Genomic DNA, 21,863 nt, shown 5'->3' with positions numbered 1-21,863 from the left:
GTAGTCATGCGGCCACACCGTCAGTGAATTTAGCTGACACGACGATATTTATTATTACAAATTTTACCCGTTCCGAAAATTTTAAAATAAAGTAAGCAAAGTAAGCTTTTAAAGTTTTAAGTTTCAACACTATTCAGTACTGCTAAATATTCTTATATAAAAGTTGACAAGCCAATAAATTTTTAAAATCACTAACCCCATTTAGTTCAATACGTAGGTATTGTGAAAAATATTTATTTTAATTACTTAGACACATAGGATTTTTTAATTATTATAGTTCGGAAGACATTTGTATTGCAAAAATCTCAAAATGACGACATATATATTATATTTTAAATTAGTTGCTTTCAATCTTGTGTAGGGCTTTTGAGAATGTTTTAATTTTTAAATACAAACATACTATATGAATGCGAGTTTATCTCTATCGTATGTTAGAGAACTTTGACTTTGTTAACAATTTTATAGTTGTTATAATAAAAATAAGTTTATTTTATTGGGGCTGACTTTCATTTTAACATATTGTTAGGCCTTGTGGAATTGTCTACTGCATCATTTGTAGATATCTATTCTCCTCCAACAAGGACGTCAGGGATGTTGTCATATCGTTGATCACCATATTTGTACCATGATACGGGTGTGTAGAACTACTGACATCGGGCCACAGTGTATTGTTTGATTGGATTGTAGACATGTTTCGAATGTGATCGGTTGAAGTATTATTTGTCTCCATCCAGTCTTGGCAACTTTGTACATATTGTAGAGTACGCTGGTATGTATCAGACTGCATTGAGCTAACATTATTCACATGAGTGTCACAGATTAATGTGTTAGGTTGACAAACAAATTTTGAAACGGTTGAGGGTTGTATTCTTAAGGTGGGAATCTGACCATCGTTATTTATATTTATGGAAGGAGACATTTGAGACTGGCTTATAATGCCGCATTGGATCTCATTTTCATGGTCTGTATTAAGCTTGGAAACTTTTTCTGTGTCAATTAGAGAAAAAATTGGAACTGCATTAAGTTCTGGTAAACTTGTCATTGATGAGTCAATGATTTGATTCTGAGTTAACTTTGTTAGTTGGGGCTGATATAGCGATGGCGTTGGTGGCTGTTGTCTTATTTGTTCCGTCTCAGCCACGATACTTGATTGACTCTGACTGTACAAGCCACCAATTTTTGTCATGGTAAATTGTTCTTTCAATGGCTGTACATCGACTGAGACATCAAAGTTAGAGGTCGGTTGTGAAACTTGTTTTTTTAAAGGATTTAAATTGGTCAGTGCACGTACTCGAATGTCGTTTGATGTTATGGTTTCAGAAACAATAGAGCTGATACCAGCATTCTCTTCCCGTTTCTCCGTATGATTTTTATCGTCTCTAACCAAGTTTAGGTACTGGAGCATTTCATCTGGAAGTATAAGCTCTTCAACTTCATCCAGATTTATTCTTTCATTTGGATGTTGCTCGCTAGTCATGGCCTGGTTAGCCTTTACTTCAACATTACCTTTTCCCGTCTTTAAATCATTCTCGTTATTTAAAGAAGATGGAATTTTACTGTTTTTACCCTTTCCAACAGGAGTATGAAAATTTTCCAGTGGGGTATCTATACAAGAAACATTTATTACCGGGCTAAAATTTATGTTTGGCACTGGCTCAGATTGCCGGCGAAATACATTATTCGGGGTTGCTCTATCAAATTCGATCTCTCCAGCAGGTCTGCTGTTGTTTAAATGTGTTTGCAGTGATTGCATACAATTTGGAATTGAAAATCGACCTCCAGTAGAATTCTGATAACAGCTCCCAGAATCTGTCCCCTGCAAACGCTTTAAATTGGTGTCAATCAAATGAGACGACGGTGGCGGAGGAAAACTGCTATTATAAAATCCAAAGCACTGAACATCAAGGTCCGGATTATTAATATAAGCATTTGGGCTTCTGTTTGGATTCGACTCTTTATTTGTTGGAGTCAATGCTGATGTTGAAGTTAGAGCATAGCAGTTGGCTCCATTTGACAATTGGCTAGAGCGACGTGAGCATCCTGGTGAAATAGGATCATAGAAGGAAGCTGTGTTCGTGTTGTACGAAGGGTTTGGTCGCATTGTAGATATAGAAGACACCTGTGATGATTGACTACTTCGGCGACTTTGCATACTACCATAATACGTGCTGGCAGTAGAATTCTGACTGTCACGACGAAACTGTGCTTGCAGCGATCCGGAAAAGCTTTGCTTATTCAATATTGTATTACGACAATTTATTTGGGATTGTGATAAATCTTCTGGAAACTTTTCTAGTCCCGTATACGGCGGCACTACAACTTTTATGTCACCAGAGGTACCTGGCTCCATCTTAAGTTCTGTAATACGCTGGTTAAGTTCACTAATTCCAATGATGCGATTGCTTTCCGGAATGTTGCATAGCATAGCGGTACTTGAGTTAATACCTTTAGTTTGCAGACGACTTCTAAACCGTTGCCTAGCCACAACACCACCTCCAATAGTTGTGGCAGTCGCACTTCCGCTGCCAATATTTACCATAGCACGCAAAACAATCGGTAGGTCGGCCACGTCTACGTCATCGTCACAATTCCATCCGTCATCCAAAGTTAGATTCTCGACAACGTCATCTGGAGAATATGTTAACAAACAGTCTGAAGCTCGGACTCCATTTGCCAACTGATGATGTGGAGAGTTTCCATCTGATTCAGATTTAATGCTAGGACTAGACATGCCTAAAATATTTCCCATCTGCAGGTCTTCGCTGCAAGGGCTTGAGTCAATATTATGCTCCTGAAGATTATGCCGAACCTGGCCACTGTCCCTTTGCAACCGAGAGTTGGCATTATTTAGGGGCAACCCCTTATGTTTTTTATTTGCATAGAACTCGGCTCCGTGGACTGTTTTTACATGTTTTCGTAATGAACTTGGGTCGGTATAACGCTTCGTGCAGCCAGGCGCTTTACAAATGTACGGTTTCTAAAAAAAATCATAAAGTTACAATTCGATTATTGGATCAGGTGTGCGCTTTTACCTCATTACTGTGAGTACGGTTTTGATGCTTTGCCCGATCGCTAGCATTACTAAACGCTTTGCTACATCCTGGATATTCACAGGTGTATGGTTTTTCGCCTGTATGTGACCGTAAATGAGTTTTTAGGTTTTCCAAGCGTGAGTATGCCTTAAAACAGCCTTCAAACTATAAAAAAATTAAAAATAGGAAATTAAGGAAAGTCATATATATTAAATTATAAACTTTATCTTACTGTACACTTGTGTGGCTTTTCACCGGTATGACGACGCATGTGCACAACGAGCATATACTGCGCTTTAAATGGTTTTTCGCCGCGTGTACAATCTTCCCATCGGCAAACAAATGCTTTTTTATTGGTTTGGATGTGGTCATTATTTATATGTTTAACAAGTTCATCTTGCGTAATGAACTCAATACAACAGCTACGCCAGTGACAATTGGTTTCTATAAAATCTCCGGGTTCGTCCTTGATATCCGTCGTATCAGCGTTAGCACATTCATATTCATTTAATGGAGTGGATGCTGATCCACAATTAATAAACTCTTCACAGCGGTGAATTATTTTAGCATCACCAGGAATACTTTTGGCGTTGTTCGATACTTTGTTATAACAGGAATCCGTCAAATGTGATGAGGCACTGTCTGCTTCTACTTGAACCACATTGCCAGAAGTGGAGGAAGGCTGCTCAGTGACAATATTTTTATACTGTCGATTTTTTAAATTTTCATCATCGAAATTCTTTAGCTAAACGAATTAAATAATTTAATTATTAACACCATTAATTCGAAACCATTTAAAATTACCGAAAGTGCAGCCACTTGACCATGTTTATCAGTAAGTAGCCTTGCAGTTGAAGATGTTGTGATTTGGCCAGGTAAATCGTTTATATTAGCATGAACATCATTGAGGCTTAAGGCAGTAGCGCCAGCAGCGTGGCTTATAGAAAACCCGGCGGCAGCTGCTTGTTGTGAAGTCATGGGATTTAAAAGTCCTGCACTCGCTCGCAACAAATGAGCTTGTATTTGCTGTAAACGCGGTCCCAATGTTGAATGTGCATGAGACATGGGATTAATGGCACTAGCTGAAATGTGACCGTAGGAACCACTTGCCACGCTGCTTCCTCGAGAGCCGTTCATAATTGTAGCTAAAGAGTTTGGTGAAAATCTAATCATTGAATTTATGTCAAATGAATCAGAATAAGGCGATGAGGAAAGGGCTCGTTTACGGCTAATGCTTGCACGAATACTTCCACCCTGCGGTCGAGGGCTACTTAACCTTCCATTGCCATCGATGCTAAAGTGAAAATCGGTACTTGCTAGAGATCCTGCTGCTGCTGCTGCTACAGCGGCATGATGCAGGTCACCTAGAGAACCCATACCACGAGTACCCAAAAAATCACCTGATCCCAAACCAAGTCCGGCAAGGTGAAAAGCTGACGCACAGTTCACATAGGGATCTATAATATTAAAAATAAATATTACATTTTCATAAGTTTTTTGTATAATGTTATAATGGCAATACCGTGAAATGATGTGGTTGAACTACTTCTTTGAAGAGAATACAATTGTTCCATATATCCGGGAATTCTATAAGCTGGGTGAAATTCGTGAGCATGAGACTGTCCGTTAACATTTAAACTATGAATATGTTGATGCTGGTGATTGTGATGAAGCCCAGAAGTATTTGAAATAATTGTGTTTCCGTTATTTATAGGTGATTGAATTGAAGTTGCTGTTTTAATTGAATCTGACGCTTCTGAAATCATTGTTGGAACTGGAACCGAGCTTGAAACATTTGTTGTATGTGCGTGGTTAATGCAAGGGGTGCCTGGTAAAGCTGTTGCCGCGGCAGCCACTGCAGCAGCGCGTCTAGACGCTAAGAACTGCAGCTCAGAATATCTACAGAAAAAAAATGTATTTTACACTTATTAATATCACAATAAAAAGTTTTTGGTTATTTAAGTTTGCGGTCGTACTAGGCCCGCAGCTTTTGTTTAGTACAAAAATGAATACAGCAGATCTGTAAAATAAATGTATCCAAATGTTTCCAATTTGGTATTGGGTTGTAGATAACACGCTACAACGACATTTAGTAAGGATAGGATGTGTTTCTTGTTTTGAACCTTTGAACTACACTGGTGGTGTCCCAGAAATTTCAGAAGACATCTCCCTATAAAGTATATATATTCTTGATCAGGATCACCTCCTGAGTTGATATAGCCATGTCCGTCTGTCCGTCTGTCTGTTTCTACGGAAACTAGTGTCTCAGTTTTAAAGCTATCGAGTTGAAACTTTGCACACAGCCTTCTTTCCTTTGCACGCAGTATATATGTCGGAACGGCCGGGATCGGCCGACTATATCCTATAGCTGCCATATAACTGATTGATCGGAAATGCCATAACTTTGGTGTTTGTAAAGTTAGGAAGTTGGAATTTTCTATGGGTTTTATATTTGGCCAATCAATCCGACCTACCAAATTTCATAAGGATCGGCCGACTATATCCTATAGCCGCCATATAACTGATTGATCTGAAATGCCATTACTTTGGTGTTTGTTAAGTTAGGAAGTTGGGACTTTCTATGGGTTTTATTTTTGGCCAATCAATCCGACCTACCAAAGTTCATAGGGATCGGCCGACTATATCTTATAGCTGCCATATAACTGAATGATTGGAATGCTATAACTTTGGTGTTTTTAAAATTAAGAAGTTGGGATTTTTATGAGTACTAAGAATGCATCATATGAATAATTTTGGAGAATATAATTTACAGATTCTGCAAGGGTATATCAACTTCGGCTCCGCCCGAAGTTAGCTTTCCTTTCTTTTTATTTTGTAATATAAAAAAAAATTCAATTTCTTACATGTTGCGTGGTTTGAACCATATTTGACTTACATTTTTTTAAAATAAAAATTATAGTTACTGATATTAATTAATAATAACCATTAATAATACTTATCCTACAAAAAATAATAAAAGTTGATTCTAAAGTCGAGTGCTTCGACACCCGTCACTTAGATAATTTTAGAATAGCTGATGGCGCATTTCGACAATGGTACCCTTATTTCTTAATAGTTGTGAAAATTTTTGGTGTATCGATAGATATTGACCAAATAGAAAATCTGAAATATATTTAGCTTGAACTCCGATTTCATTCGGCGGTATTGAGTTAAGAATTTGAGTAAATACACATTCTTCTGCAACGCAGTGAAAGGCAAGTTCACACGCAAGCTAGTACTTTGCAAAAAGTTTTATTGTCTTACTATTCCAGTTAGTATACAGTGACAAACTTAATTATTGGCACAGCAAGCATGTTAAACTTTAAGTCGATTTTTCTTTTTCTAATATGCTAATATTAAAATAAAAGAAAATATTTTTAGATAGAATCTTTAATTTTTTGTTAAATACAAGTGACATTACTAATTTATCTTTTATAAATAATTTATTAAAAATAAAAAACCAAAATTATTGGCACACTTGGGTTTTAATTAACTATTTTGTTAAAACTTTATCGATTTGGCCATTTTTTTTTAATTACCACATTTGCCTCTATAATTTTAATGGTATAATGATTAATTATACCCTTGCAGAGGGTATTATAATATCTTGTAAGAACTTATGATATTTCGCGCAGTGTAAAAGCTATTGACATTAATCTTTACAAATCGTATTTTTTTATGCATACCTTGATCAGGGTAAAAGCGCGTGACGATCGGATGTCTATATCCTATAGCTCCCATAGGAACAAAAGGGTAAAATCGGTTAATATTTAATGATTTTTAGGATATTTCGCGCAGTATACAAGCTATTGACATGAATCTTTCCAAATTGTATTTTTTTATGCATACATTGATCAAGGTGAAGGCGCGTGCCGATCGGACGTCTATATCCTATAGCCCCCATAGGAACAATAGGGTGAAATCGGTCCAAATTTGATGATTATCAGAATATTTCGCGAAGTGTGTAAGCTACTATCATAAATTTTTCCAATTCTTATTTATTTACGCATATCTTGATTAGGGTAAAAGCGCTTGCCGCTCGGAAGTCTATATCTTAAAGGAGATAGGAAAAATTAATTAATTAATTTTAAGGCTGCGAAAGTATCCCTTTTTTTCTATTTGTATATGACATTTTTGCAGTATAAAAGCAATTAACTTGAAACGATGCAAATCTAGTTTACTTATGTATACCTTATTCCTTTCACTACTTTTTCACTTTTAGCAATTTCGGCAAAGTCTGCAAGGGTATTAAAACTTCGGCTTGCCGAAGTTAGCTTCCGTCCTCGTTTTATAGCTAAAATTGTTTTAGTGCCCTAAAATAAAGGAAAAGTTGATTGACTTTACAAGGTAAAAATAAAATCAACCGCATGTGTCCAAAAAATTAAATGTAATTAGCAGGATCATTTGGGTGAACGTTCGTCAGGCCCTAGCGAAAAGATGTTACTTAGGTCAAATACAGACGGAAAAACAAAACAAAATCCCTGAAAAATCGACGGCAAGAACTTAGGGCAGCTATGATCCCTAAAGTACTAAATAATTATAAGTAATTAAAAAAAAACAACTATTAAATTTAAATAATATTGTTTTCTAATTTCTTTTTATAGAGGCAGACATGTTTTGCCAAAGTAGTTAAGAATATCCTTTGAAGGCTCTTTACCGCAAATAAGATTTTTTAATTTTAACTGCTTGTTAACAAGCCCAGCTGATTGACAGTACGACCGTAGCACGCTCAATACTGATGAACTTTCAAATATGTTTTCACACTGAATATCGTGATCGTTTTTCGATCTGAGTACTGGGCTTAAGCATTGAAACCGAAAATAGAATATTTAATTTTTTAATATCTGCAAGGCTATATAAACATCGGCTCGCCGCAGTTTTCTTTTTTGTTTTTTTATTTAAAATACTTTAATATTCGACCCGCCGAACACACCAGTTTTAAGAAATAATAAGATCTGCGCTTTTTTTTAACAGAAATGTATGCTTTTAAGATTTTTACCAATCTGTTAGTCGGCAAATTTTAAATTAAAACACTCCATTTATCAACAAATGTCTATAAATTACATTTTCAACTTAATATGAGTCCTTCATACGATTTTTTTTAACTGCCTCTTAATGTTACATTCACTTCTTTTGGATCTTCTTTACTACCGAGTTGGAATCAAATCCCTTAGTTTTTCCTATTTAAGATAATTTCATTTATACCAAATATCAGTCTGTTTTTATAACGCTTAAAAGCTCAGTTGAAACTTTTTATTTTAATGTTCTGGCAGATCAGGTTTGAACCCTACCAGATACCATTTAAGCAATCGGTGCTGTTTTAAAAATTACCAAATCCCAAAGAACAAAAAAATTAAAGACAACAAAGTTATACTTAAAAAAAAATTTCCGATTGTTCCTATGGGAGCTTTATGATATAATCGTCCGTTCCGACATATATACTACTTGCAATAGAAAGACAACTTTTGGGAAAGTTTTAAGCAGATAGCTTTAATACTAAGGGACTAGTTTGCATAGAAATGGACGGACGGACATGGCTAGATCGACTCTCTTGGTGATGCTGATGAAGAATAAATATTCTTTATAGGGTCAGAAATGTCTCCTTAACTGTGTTGCAAACTTTTGTCTGAAATTATAATATCTTCTGCAAGGGTATACAAATGTAGATTTGGTAAGTTGAGATTTACCTAAGTAAGTACAAGGCTAACAAGCTATTATTGTGTATACTCATAATAATCGTTTCCTAGTTTTCAAAATGTTCTACCTGAAAGCGGACTAAATTACCCATAACGGTGACAACACTTTATTAGGGGTACATGTTTTTAATCGTGAAATTGTTCTTTGAGATGGATTTATACAAAGAAATCAAAGGACCTGGAATGTGACGGTTGACATTGTAAGTCTTTGCCAAGCTATGGAGGAAGAAGGTCGCAACAAGAGTCTGACAGTTGCTGTCAGACTTAAAAAAACAATAAAGAAAAACTAACTTCGGGCGGAGCCGAAGTTGATATACCCTTTCAGAATATTCTGTAAATTATATTCTCGAAAACTATTCTTTTAATGTATTCTTAATACTCATAAAAATCACAACTTCCTAACTTTAAAAACACCAAAGTTATGGCATTTCCAATCGTTCATTTATAAGGCAGCTGTAAGATATAGTCGGCTGATATTTGGTAGGTCGAATTGATTGGCTAAAAATAAAACCCATAGAAAATCCCAACTTCCTAATTTAAAAAACACCAAAGTTATGGCATTTCCGATCAATCAGTTATATGGCGGCTATAGGATAAAGTCGGCCGATCTTTATGAAATTTGGTAGGTCGGATTGATTGGCCGATTGCGACTTATATACTGCGTGCAAAGGAAAGAAGGGTGTGTGCAAAGTTTCAATTCGATATCTTTAAAACTGAGAGACTAGTTTGGGTAGAAACAGACAGACGGACATGCTTATATCAACTCAGGAGGCGATCCTGATCAAGAATATATATACTTTATAGAGTCGGAGATGACTCCTTCACTGTGTTGCATACTTTTGACCAAAATTATAATACCCTCTGCAAGGTTATAAAAATGTATTTGTAAATGAAAACCGAATTACTCCGAATTGTGTTACAAAGTTAGTGAAAAATTGGTTTCGTTAAGGCTTTATTAAAATTAGAGCACCTTATATATATATGGTGATGTAGGTTACAGCGTTTATAAACGGATTTCTATACAAATGCCAGAAAAATATTTATAATAAATAATATTTATAAAATTAAAACTGTATATCTAAAATTGTTGAAAACCTATATTTAAAGTATATCCGGATATTTGGCCTATTAACTACCTGTAGCAAAGTAGTCTTAAGGAAAGTTTCATTCAGATAGATCTTAAACTGAAAGAGTAGTCTTGACTAGAGACATGGCTAGATCGATTTTCCTGGTGGTTAATTGTTACTTATACTCTATGTGTGAATGAAAATGAAAAAACTTGGGAGAATTTTTGCTAGTCACTAGTACAAAATTTAAAAAATTAAAATACTCATCGATGATTCTTTGAAAATACATTTACCATACAAAAACTAACTTTTTATTATTTTTAGCCAAACTTCCAATGGAACCTTCCCCTTCTTTGGTCATAGTTCATTGTAAACCTGTAAACTGTTAACTTTGAAATCATGTATATAAAATGGGGTTATTTACTTTCTAAGTAAAGCCACAATGAAAAGATTAAACTTTTTCAGAAAATCAGATAGAACAGGAAAGGAAAGCTAACTTCGGGCGCAGCCGAAGTTGAAATACCCTTGCAGAATATTCTGCAAATTATATTCTCCAAAATTATTCATATGATGCATTCTTAATACTCATAAAAAATCCCAACTTCCTAACTTTGAAAACACCAAAGTTATGGCATTTCCAATCGTTCAGTTATATGGCAGCTATAGAATATAGTCGGCCGATCCTTATGAAATTTGATATGTCGGATTGATTGGGCAAAAATAAAACCCATAGAAAGTCCCAACTTCCTAACTTAACAAACACCAAAGTTATGGCATTCCCGATCAATAAGTTATATGGCAGCTATAAGATATAGTCGGAAATCCTTATGAAATTTGGTAGGTCGGATTAATTGGCCAAATATAAAACTTATAGAAAATCCCAACTTTCTAACTTTACAAACACCAAAGTTATGGCATTTCCGATCAATCAGTTATATGGCAGCTATAAGATATAGTCGGCCGATCCTTATGAAATTTGCTAGGTCGGATTTATTGGCCAAATATAAAACCCATAGAAAATCCCAACTTTCTAACTTTACAAACACCAAAGTTATGGCATTTCCGATCAATCAGTTATATAGCAGCTATAGGATATAGTCGGCCGATCCTTATGAAATTTGGTACGTCGTATTGATTGGCCAAATATAAAACCCATAGAAAGTCCCAACATCCTAACTTAACAAACAGCAGAGTTATGGCATTTCCGATTAATCAGTTATATGGCAGCTATAGGATATAGTCGGCCGATCCCGGCCGTTCCGATTTATATACTGCGTGCAAAGGAAAGAAGGGTGTGTGCAAAGTTTGAATTCGATATCTTTAAAACTGAGAGACTAGTTCGCGTAGAAACAGACAGACGGACAGACGGACATGCTTATATCAACTCAGGAGGTGATCCTGATCAAGAATATATATACTTTATAGGGTCGGAGATGTCTCCTTCACTGCGTTGCACACTTTTGACCAAAATTATAATACCCTCTGCAAGAGTATAAAAATCTTTAGAAGCTATTGGCTAAACAGCTAAAGTTACAAACATATTGTTCGACCTAATTTTTATACCCTTGCAGAGGGTATTATAATTTTGGTCAAAAGTCTGCAACGCAGTGAAGGAGACATCTCCAACCCTATAAAGTATATATATTCTTGATCAGGATCACCTCCTGAGTTGATATAAGCATGTCCGTCTGTCCGTCTGTCTGTTTCTACGCAAGCTAGTCTATCACTTTTAAAGATATCGAATTGAAACTTTGCACACACCCTTCTTTCCTTTGCACGCAGTATATAAGTCGGAACGGCCGGGATCGCCGACTATATCCTATAACTGCCATATAACTGATTGATCGGAAATGCCATAACATTAGTGTTTGTAAAGTTAGGAAGCTGGGATTTTCTATGGGTTTTATTTTTGGCCAATCAATTCGACCTACCACATTTCATAAGGATCGGCCGACTATATCTTATAGCTGCCATATAATTGAACGATTGGAAATGCCATAACTTTGGTGTTTTTTTATGTTAGAAAGTGCGGATTTTTATGAGTGCTAAGAATGCATCATATGAATAATTTTGGAGAATATAATTTACAGAATATTCTGCAAGGGTATTTCAACTTCGGCTCCGCCCGAAGTTAGCTTTCCTTTCTTGTTCTTAATATAATTGTTTAAAAATTTATGGGAAATAGTTTTGAAAACAAGGAATGAGGCAAAAACTCTTTTCTGTACTTTATTAAACATTCGACTTAGTAAATACACTTTTGGAAATATTATCTTTCGGCACGCTGCAATAGAAAAGCTTAAACACTTCGCTGAGACGGTCCGAATGAGATTTAAAAAAGTTATTTGTTTGGTAACAACATTTGAAGTCAGAAATTTTTTTATGTTGAAGGTGCGATCATCACGTGTTTTTTACATCGTTAGAAGGTGTTTTTATTTGATACTAAGTAATAAGCCATATAAATCAAAAGATCGTTGTATTGGCAGGCAATATTTATAATCACATTGTTCGTAACTTTCTTAAATATATAAAATATATCATAATTTTTTAAATCTGATCAATACTTTAATTCGCTTATGATTTTTTCTGAATTATAATATTGATTCTGCGAAAAATAAAATAAGACCAAACTTCTTAACAAATTTATAATACTTTCTACAAGTAAAATCATGGACATTGCGGATTTGAAAATATTACCCAAATCGTAAACAAATGGTATACATAGTTCAATTTCGACTAGTGATGGTGCATATGGTATTGGTAAAAAAAAAAACAACTAAATAATGATTATTTTCGTTCTATGAATTTAAGTCTGATACACATTTATTTAGTTTTAAATCTTGTTGCTAACACATTCAACCAAAAATGAATAACTTACGCAAGTGGAAAATATGTCGGTAAAGCGTAGGCGTCCATTTTATTAGAGTTAGTCCCCAAATATTGAAGACCACTTAGTTTTCATGAACTCAACTTAAGTAGCAAATTTAATTGTTTTATTTGGAATTCACCGTCGGCACTTATCGATGTTGTCGGACATTTTTTTGGGTTCGTTTAAAAGCACTGCCACAAATATTATTTGTTAAAAATAAGTTGCCGTTTCGTGTAGAAAATTCGTGCAGTTATGCTAGTAACCCTTGTTGCAATATTGCATTATTTATAAACAAACTTTTTACAGCTCAACTTTCTAAATCACAAAGATTATTATAAGCTCTCACAGTTGATGTCATAAGATTAAAAGTCGCGAAATGTTATATGTATATTTATCGCTTAATTACAAGTAGCGAATAATAAAACAAATTATGAATGACAAACTCAATAACGTGTGTATGCTGCGTCTTATTGCTGTGTTTCTCGCGAGTGGACTGAGTGATATTAACACTAGCTCTTTCAATGCTTCGTTAGTTTAGATGAAGCAGTTCGGATCTCCTCTTCTCTCACAAATACCTTTGTCAGAGCACAGATACTAGTACAGATGCTTACATAGATACATTTTTAAATGCAAACACAGGCATAACAACAATACAGTAACAAGTGCAACGCTGATTCGATTGTCTGTGTGTAGCTACAGATCACGAACAGTCGGCGAAGGCGGGCAGATCGAAGATGGCTTCCCAATACATACACATAAAACCAAGATACTTTTTGGTTATAGTGGTGACGATTCGGCTATTTTACCTCTTACGCACATAAAACGAAACTTATACTTTTATTGTTTGTGTAGATCTAACTGCCAAGTAGGTAGTTGGTTTTTGGCCTTGATGTCACTACTCAATAATTTGTTTATATGCAGAAAACGTTCAAACGTTCAAATTCTACTTGCCTATGCATGTACAAATGTACGTTTATGTATTGTACATTGGATCAACACTTACTCTCACAGTCATTTCAGTCCTTTTCTCTCACTAGATTTTAGCTCTCACTTGTTATATCATTTCTCTCCCTCCTCGGCTGTTGTTTTTGAGAGGGTTTGTGGGCTTTACTTTTTATATATACATATGTATATACATATGTACTCAACTTCTTTTTTATATATGTAGTTCGTTGGATTTCTTAATTATAAACTTGTAGAGTAATACCCTCTATCAAATTCAACAGCTTGCAAGGGCCTTTCTCAATCCCCACCGATGTAAGCAGCTACATAAGTAGTTATGTACTTATGTTTTTAGAATCTCAGTTATATCTAGTTAAGCTAGTTTTCTTTTTGTTGCATGTATTACACAGGAATCGATCGGCATCGAAAAACTATATCCTGTAGCACAATGTTATAGTTTGTAAATATAGTTGCACTATAGCCACCGTTATGTTTTTGTTATGGCTGCTATTTGCTTATTATAATCGGGTTGGCAAAGTTAGCTTCCTTGATTTTTTGATAAAAAAATCTTTGCTTATAATAATCGGCTTGGCAAAGTTAGCTTCCTTGATTTTTTGATTAAAAAATCTTAAATTCAAAGTAGTTACGTCGTTTATGTTAACGTTAATTTAAAGAAATTATTGTTTTACGTTAATTTATTTATAGAACTCATATTTTTGAAGAAAAAAAATTGATAAAATAATTTTTACAATGGTCCATAGTCTTTACAAAGAAAATACAAAAAAGTCCATGTAAATATATATAAGCTCTATATAATGTGTTTATGTATTCTTGGCAAACATACGTGGAACAAATAATTGAAACGACATTTAAATTAGTTAAATATGTACATATAAAAGCTCTAGCCTTACAACCAACTATACTTGTAGCACTGATAGCGGTACTTTATTAAGTAATTCTTTTTAAGTCGGTTTCGGTTTTATTACTTGAAGTGATTGGTCTGGAAAATATTATAGAAACGCGATCGATTTACAACTAAAATTTAGCTTTACTCCAAATATTTTGAAATCAAAGTTTTAGTGTTAATACATCATGGTAAATTTAGCACAAACCATGGCTATATCGACTCTCCTGGTGATGCTGATCAAGAATATAAATACTTTATAGGGTCGGAAATGTCTCCTTCGCTGCGTTGACCGAAATTATAATATCCTCTGCAAGGGTATACTAATAAATTGTAAAAGACGTCGTCCATCTATTAAAATAACATATGTTGGGTCTTTATGTGAGTTATGCTGCGTCAGTAGATTGCTGGGCAGGAGTAGAAAAGGTGGCCAGCTTATGGCCGTCCGTCTGTCCGTCCGTCCGTTTCTACGCAAACTAGTCCCTCAGTTTTAAAGCTATCTGCTTGAAAGTTTCCCAAAAGTTGTCTTTCTATTGCAGGTAGTATATAAGTCGGAACGAGCCGGATCGGGCAACTATATCATATAGCTGCCACATAACTGAACGATCGGAAAAGCCATAACTAAGGTGTTTTTAAAGTTAGGAAGTTCGGATTTTCTATGAGCTTTATTTTTGGCCAATCATTCCGAACTACCGAATTTCAGGATCGGACTACTATATCCTATAGCCGCCATATAACTGATTGATCGGAAGTGCCATAACTTTGGTGTTTGTAAAGTTAAGAAGATTTTCTATGGGTTTTATTTTTTGCCAATTAATTCGACCTACCACATTTCATAAGGATCGGCCGACTATATCTTATAGCTGCCATACAACTGAACGATTGGTAATGCCATAACTTCGGTGTTTTTAAAATTAGGAAGTTGGGACTTTTTATGAGTATTAAGAATGCATCATATGAATAATTTTGAAGAATATAATTTACAGAATAATCTGCAAGGGTATATCAACTTCGGCTCCGTCCGAAGTTAGCTTTCCTTTCTTGTATTTATATACATTGTGTTCCAAGATGGATTGACCTTTAAAGATTTAACACTAACTTAACTTTTTAAGGGATATTTTACGATAGGCATAGTGTATAATAATTTCAGTCAAAAGTTTGCAATGCAGTGAAGTCGCTCTCGCTCTTGTCCGTCAAACTGTCCGCTGCTACTTTTAAAACCATACAAATCATTATTTGCAAACATATAACTTTAAAAATGTGTCAAAACTTGACACTTGATTAAAATGCAACCGTTCTTGTGTTATAGTATGTATATGCAAAAGGACCAAGCGTAAAAAGCCTAGTATTCAGATCGACGAAAACTGAACGCCAGTCATGAGAGAGAGCGAGAGGCAAACAGCTGGCGTTCACTTTTCGTCAACGTTTTTTCTCACCTCGGTCCTCAGATCGACGAAAAAAATACCAGAAAATTGCATAGCGTTGCCAGTCTGCGGAAATGAACTTTGGGTGACCCTAGCGAAAAGAATAAAAAATTTAATCGTTTGGCGTGCACTTCTTACTAAACAATTTAAGAAATGGAGGGAAAACACAAAAAACCCGCAAAAGTCGATTGCAGGAGTTTACATGTGAGGACAAAATAGCATTAATACTATCTGGGGTGCCTCGTCAGAGCAAAATGCTTTTTAAGTCATGAATGTACGAAAAAACACAAAAAAAGTGCAACTATAAACTTTAAATTAGCAAATAATTATCAGAAAATTAAAAAAACAACTGTTAAATTTAAATTATATTGTTTTTTAATTTCTTTGTACTGCGGCAGACTTGTCTTGCCAAGGTATTTGATAATATCTTTTAAAGGCTCTTTCCTGTAAATACGATATTTGAATATTAACTGCTTGTCAACAAACCCAGCTGATCGACCGTATCACGCTCAAATCTGATGAACTCTCGAAATTTTGGTCACACTGAAAAGATTAAAGTTTTTACGCTAGCATACTCGTTTGTCGATCTGAATACTAGGCTAAAGGGAACAATATTTGAGTATTTTCTTAATTTTTGAAATCGTAGGTCGGATTGATTGGTCAAATATAAAACCCATAGAAAATCCCAGCTTCCTAACTTTACAAACACCATAGTTATGGCATTTTCGATCAATCAGTTATATGGCAGTTATAGGATATAGTCGGCCGATTCTTATGAAATAGGTAGGTTGGATTGATTAACCAAATATAAAACCCATAGAAAATCCCAGCTTCCTAACTTTACAAACATCAAAGTTATGGCATTTCCGATCAATCAGTTATATGGCAGCTATAGGATATAGTCGGCCGATCCCGGCCGTTCATATATACTGCGTGCAAAGGGGTGTGTGCAAAGTTTGAATTCGATATCTTTAAAACTGAGAGACTAGTTTGCGTAGAAACAGAGAGAAGGACAGACAGACGGGCAGACGGACATGCTTATATCAACTCAGGAGGTGATCCTGATCAAGAATATATATACCTTATAGGGTCGGAGATGTCTCGTTCACTGCGTCAAAATTACAATACCCTCTGCAGGGGTATAGATATCATTTGAAAAAAATTTTGAAAAAAAATCATGACCCCCAAATGACAAGGCCAAAATCCGAAAAAAAATCAGCTCGATTTTTTGGTTTTTATACCCGTTACTCGTAGAGTAAAAGGGTATATTGTATTCGTGCAAAAGTATGTAACAGCTAGAAGGAAGCGTTTCCGACCCTATAAAGTATATATATTCTTGATCAAGGTCACTAGCCGAGTCGATATAGCCATGTCCGTCTGTCCGTCTGTCTGTCTGTCCGTCTGTCCGTCTGTCTGTCCGTCCGTATGAACGCTGAGATCTCGGAAACTATAAAAGCTAGAAGATTGGCATTTTGCATGCAGATTCTAGGAGTTCCTACGCAGCGCAAGTTTGTTTCAAAAAGGTGCCACGCCCCCTTTAACGCCCACAATCGCTTATATACGATTTTAAAAATTTAAATATTTCGGAAAAGTAAAAATGCAGTTTTATTGTGTTTATCAATACCTATCGAAATGTATTTGGTGTTTGTAAAGTTAAGAAGATTTTCTATGGGTTTTATTTTTTGCCAATTAATTCGACCTACCACATTTCATAAGGATCGGCCGACTATATCTTATAGCTGCCATACAACTGAACGATTGGTAATGCCATAACTTCGGTGTTTTTAAAATTAGGAAGTTGGGACTTTTTATGAGTATTAAGAATGCATCATATGAATAATTTTGAAGAATATAATTTACAGAATAATCTGCAAGGGTATATCAACTTCGGCTCCGTCCGAAGTTAGCTTTCCTTTCTTGTATTTATATACATTGTGTTCCAAGATGGATTGACCTTTAAAGATTTAACACTAACTTAACTTTTAAAGGGATATTTTACGATAGGCATAGGGTATAATAATTTCAGTCAAAAGTTTGCAATGCAGTGAAGTCGCTCTCGCTCTTGTCCGTCAAACTGTCCGCTGCTACTTTTAAAACCATACAAATCATTATTTGCAAACATATAACTTTAAAAATGTGTCAAAACTTGACACTTGATTAAAATGCAACCGTTCTTGTGTTATAGTATGTATATGCAATAGGACCAAGCGTAAAAAGCCTAGTATTCAGATCGACGAAAACTGAACGCCAGTCATGAGAGAGAGCGAGAGGCAAACAGCTGGCGTTCACTTTTCGTCAACGTTTTTTCTCACCTCGGTCCTCAGATCGACGAAAAAAATACCAGAAAATTGCATAGCGTTGCCAGTCTGCGGAAATGAACTTTGGGTGACCCTAGCGAAAAGAATAAAAAATTTAATCGTTTGGCGTGCACTTCTTACTAAACAATTTAAGAAATGGAGGGAAAACACAAAAAACCCGCAAAAGTCGATTGCAGGAGTTTACATGTGAGGACAAAATAGCATTAATACTATCTGGGGTGCCTCGTCAGAGCAAAATGCTTTTTAAGTCATGAATGTACGAAAAAACACAATAAAAGTGCAGCTATAAACTTTAAATTAGCAAATAATTATCAGAAAATTAAAAAAACAACTGTTAAATTTAAATTATATTGTTTTTTAATTTCTTTGTACTGCGGCAGACTTGTCTTGCCAAGGTATTTGATAATATCTTTTAAAGGCTCTTTCCTGTAAATACGATATTTGAATATTAACTGCTTGTCAACAAACCCAGCTGATCGACCGTATCACGCTCAAATCTGATGAACTCTCGAAATTTTGGTCACACTGAAAAGATTAAAGTTTTTACGCTAGCATACTCGTTTGTCGATCTGAATACTAGGCTAAAGGGAACAATATTTGAGTATTTTCTTAATTTTTGAAATCGTAGGTCGGATTGATTGGTCAAATATAAAACCCATAGAAAATCCCAGCTTCCTAACTTTACAAACACCATAGTTATGGCATTTTCGATCAATCAGTTATATGGCAGTTATAGGATATAGTCGGCCGATTCTTATGAAATAGGTAGGTTGGATTGATTAACCAAATATAAAACCCATAGAAAATCCCAGCTTCCTAACTTTACAAACATCAAAGTTATGGCATTTCCGATCAATCAGTTATATGGCAGCTATAGGATATAGTCGGCCGATCCCGGCCGTTCATATATACTGCGTGCAAAGGGGTGTGTGCAAAGTTTGAATTCGATATCTTTAAAACTGAGAGACTAGTTTGCGTAGAAACAGAGAGAAGGACAGACAGACGGGCAGACGGACATGCTTATATCAACTCAGGAGGTGATCCTGATCAAGAATATATATACCTTATAGGGTCGGAGATGTCTCCTTCACTGCGTTGCACACTTTTGACCAAAATTACAATACCCTCTGCAGGGGTATAGATATCATTTGAAAAAAATTTTGAAAAAAAATCATGACCCCCAAATGACAAGGCCAAAATCCGAAAAAAAATCAGCTCGATTTTTTGGTTTTTATACCCGTTACTCGTAGAGTAAAAGGGTATATTGTATTCGTGCAAAAGTATGTAACAGCTAGAAGGAAGCGTTTCCGACCCTATAAAGTATATACATTCTTGATCAAGGTCACTAGCCGAGTCGATATAGCCATGTCCGTCTGTCCGTCTGTCTGTCTGTCCGTCTGTCCGTCTGTCTGTCCGTCCGTATGAACGCTGAGATCTCGGAAACTATAAAAGCTAGAAGATTGGCATTTTGCATGCAGATTCTAGGAGTTCCTACGCAGCGCAAGTTTGTTTCAAAAAGGTGCCACGCCCCCTTTAACGCCCACAATCGCTTATATACGATTTTAAAAATTTAAATATTTCGGAAAAGTAAAAATGCAGTTTTATTGTGTTTATCAATACCTATCGAAATGTAGAAGAAATTTTTCAAATCGGACCATTCGTTAAAAAGTTATGCGTGGTCAAAGTTTCTATCTCCATCTCCCTCGCACTCCCTTTACCTGAGTAACGGGTATCTAATAGTCGGGGCACCCGACTATAGCGATCTCTCTTGTTTTTTTATTAAAACCCTGGGATATAGAAAATAAATATCATTTGAAAATTGTTTTCGAAAAAAGATCATGACCGCTACCCTAATGACAAAGCTGAAATCCGGAAGGAGAAGTTTCCGACCCCATAAAGTATATATACTCTTGATCAGGATCAATAGAGGATTCGATATAGCCATGTCCGTCTGTCCATCTGTTTCAATACCGTTTGCAAGCTCAGTTTAAGAGCTAGCGATCTGAAACTTTCACAGTCGTCCTAAAACATGTGTACGCAGATCAAGTTTGAAAACCGCCCCGATCGGATGTCTATATCCTATAGCTCCCATAGGAACAATCGGATATAACTTGCAAGAATGGAAGATATTTCGCGCAGTGTAAAAGCTATTAACATAAATCTTTTCAAATCAGGGTAAATGCGCTTGGCGATCGGACGTCTATATCCTATAGCTCCCATAGAAATAATAGTGTTAAATCGGTTAAAATTTAATGATTTTTAGGATATTTCGCGCAGTATATAAAGCTATTGACATGAATCTTTTCAAATCGTATTTTTTTATGCATACCTTGATTAGGGTAAAAGCGCGTGACGATCGGACTTCTATATCCTATAGCTTCCATAGGAACAATATACCTTATTCCTTTCGCTACTTTTTCATTTTTAGCAATTTCGGCAAAGTCTGCAAGGATATTTAAACTTCGGCTGGCCGAAGTTAGCTTCCGTCCTCGTTTTAATTAAAACCCTGGGATATAGTGGTCCGATGTTGAAATGGCATATCTCGTTGAATTTGTTACAAAATTTGCAACAAAGTGGCACTTACAGAAAAAAAATCATTTGAAAAAATGTTTCGAAAAGAAATCATGACCCCCACCCTTATGACAAGGCCAGAATCCGAATAAAATCAGCTCGATTTTTGGTTGTTTAATCAAAACCATGGGAAATAGTGGTCCGATGTTGGAATGGCATACTTCGTTAAATTGAGGAGGTACACTTTGTTGTACAAACGTTTGGTCAGATGATAATAAATTTAACGTTCTTCGTTTATCTCTGTATCGTTTACAATAATCTTTTTTCGCATTTTTCGCCAAGTCTGACTTATGTGGGTGTTTCTCTCTGTATTGATTATCATAATCTTTTATCATAATCTATTTACGTCCCTAGTGAAATTCTCTACTAATTGTATATATTTTCGATGTTTCGGGTTTTCCTACTTTTCCGGCTTTCCCATAATTTTTAGCGATTTTCCGACGTCCCTAGTGAAAATCTCTAATAAAATGAGTATATTTTCGATTTTTTAGGTTTTCCTACTTTTTTGGATTTCCGATCATTTTTAATTCATAGCTAAAATAAGCATAGAGTTAATTTTCCTAATTTCCATAATTTCGAGGTTTTTTTGTAATTTTGTAAAAATGTATCAACTTCAAACTTAAAATGCCAAACTTGTACTCTTGTAATGTTGTAACTGTTGGTAAAACAGGAAGTTGTCTTCCTAGCCGAAGAAAGAGACAGCTGATAAATACCTATGCGTATACTATTAGTATTGTACACTATTGTAAACATATATGTACCCGACGTGTTACTCATTATTCCCTTGCAGAGGGTATTATAATGTTGGTCAAAAGTGTGCATCGCAGTGAAGGAGACATCTCCGACCCTATAAAGTAGATATATTCTTGATCAGGATCGCTTCCTGAGTTGATATAAGCATGTCCGTCTGTCCGTCAGGCTGTTTCTACGCAAACTAGTCTCTCAGTTAAAAGATATCGAATTGAAACTTTGCACACACCCTTCGATCCTTTGCACGTAGTATATAGGTCGGAACGGCCGAGATCGGCCGACTATATCCTATA

General features: G+C 35.5%; 1 protein-coding gene across 2 annotated transcripts; it reads right to left on the bottom strand.

The window, feature by feature from the left end:
• Nucleotides 1–218: 218 nt before the first annotated feature.
• LOC108037931 (transcriptional activator cubitus interruptus) lies at nt 219–13,178 on the bottom strand. 2 transcript variants are annotated; one of them, XM_017114603.2, is made up of 6 exons: nt 12,671–13,177; nt 4,555–4,931; nt 3,837–4,489; nt 3,265–3,777; nt 3,033–3,197; nt 219–2,977 (listed from the first exon to the last, which is right to left on the bottom strand). In XM_017114603.2, the coding sequence occupies exons 1-6, from the start codon at nt 12,706–12,708 to the stop codon at nt 542–544; spliced, it is 4,182 nt and encodes a 1,393-aa protein (XP_016970092.1). In that variant the 5' UTR covers nt 12,709–13,177; the 3' UTR covers nt 219–541. The 2 variants fall into 2 exon arrangements, with proteins under 2 accessions (XP_016970092.1, XP_016970093.1); XM_017114604.2 differs by having other exon boundaries at nt 2,797–2,977; nt 3,033–3,130; nt 12,671–13,178.
• Between the last annotated feature and the right edge of the window lie 8,685 nt (nt 13,179–21,863).

This window comes from Drosophila rhopaloa, unplaced genomic scaffold (assembly GCF_018152115.1).
Source record: "Drosophila rhopaloa isolate 14029-0021.01 unplaced genomic scaffold, ASM1815211v1 contig_203, whole genome shotgun sequence".
Classification (NCBI taxonomy): domain Eukaryota; kingdom Metazoa; phylum Arthropoda; class Insecta; order Diptera; family Drosophilidae; genus Drosophila; species Drosophila rhopaloa.
The sequence above is the reverse complement of the archived record's forward strand: the minus strand, read 5'-3'. Positions and strand labels throughout refer to the sequence as shown.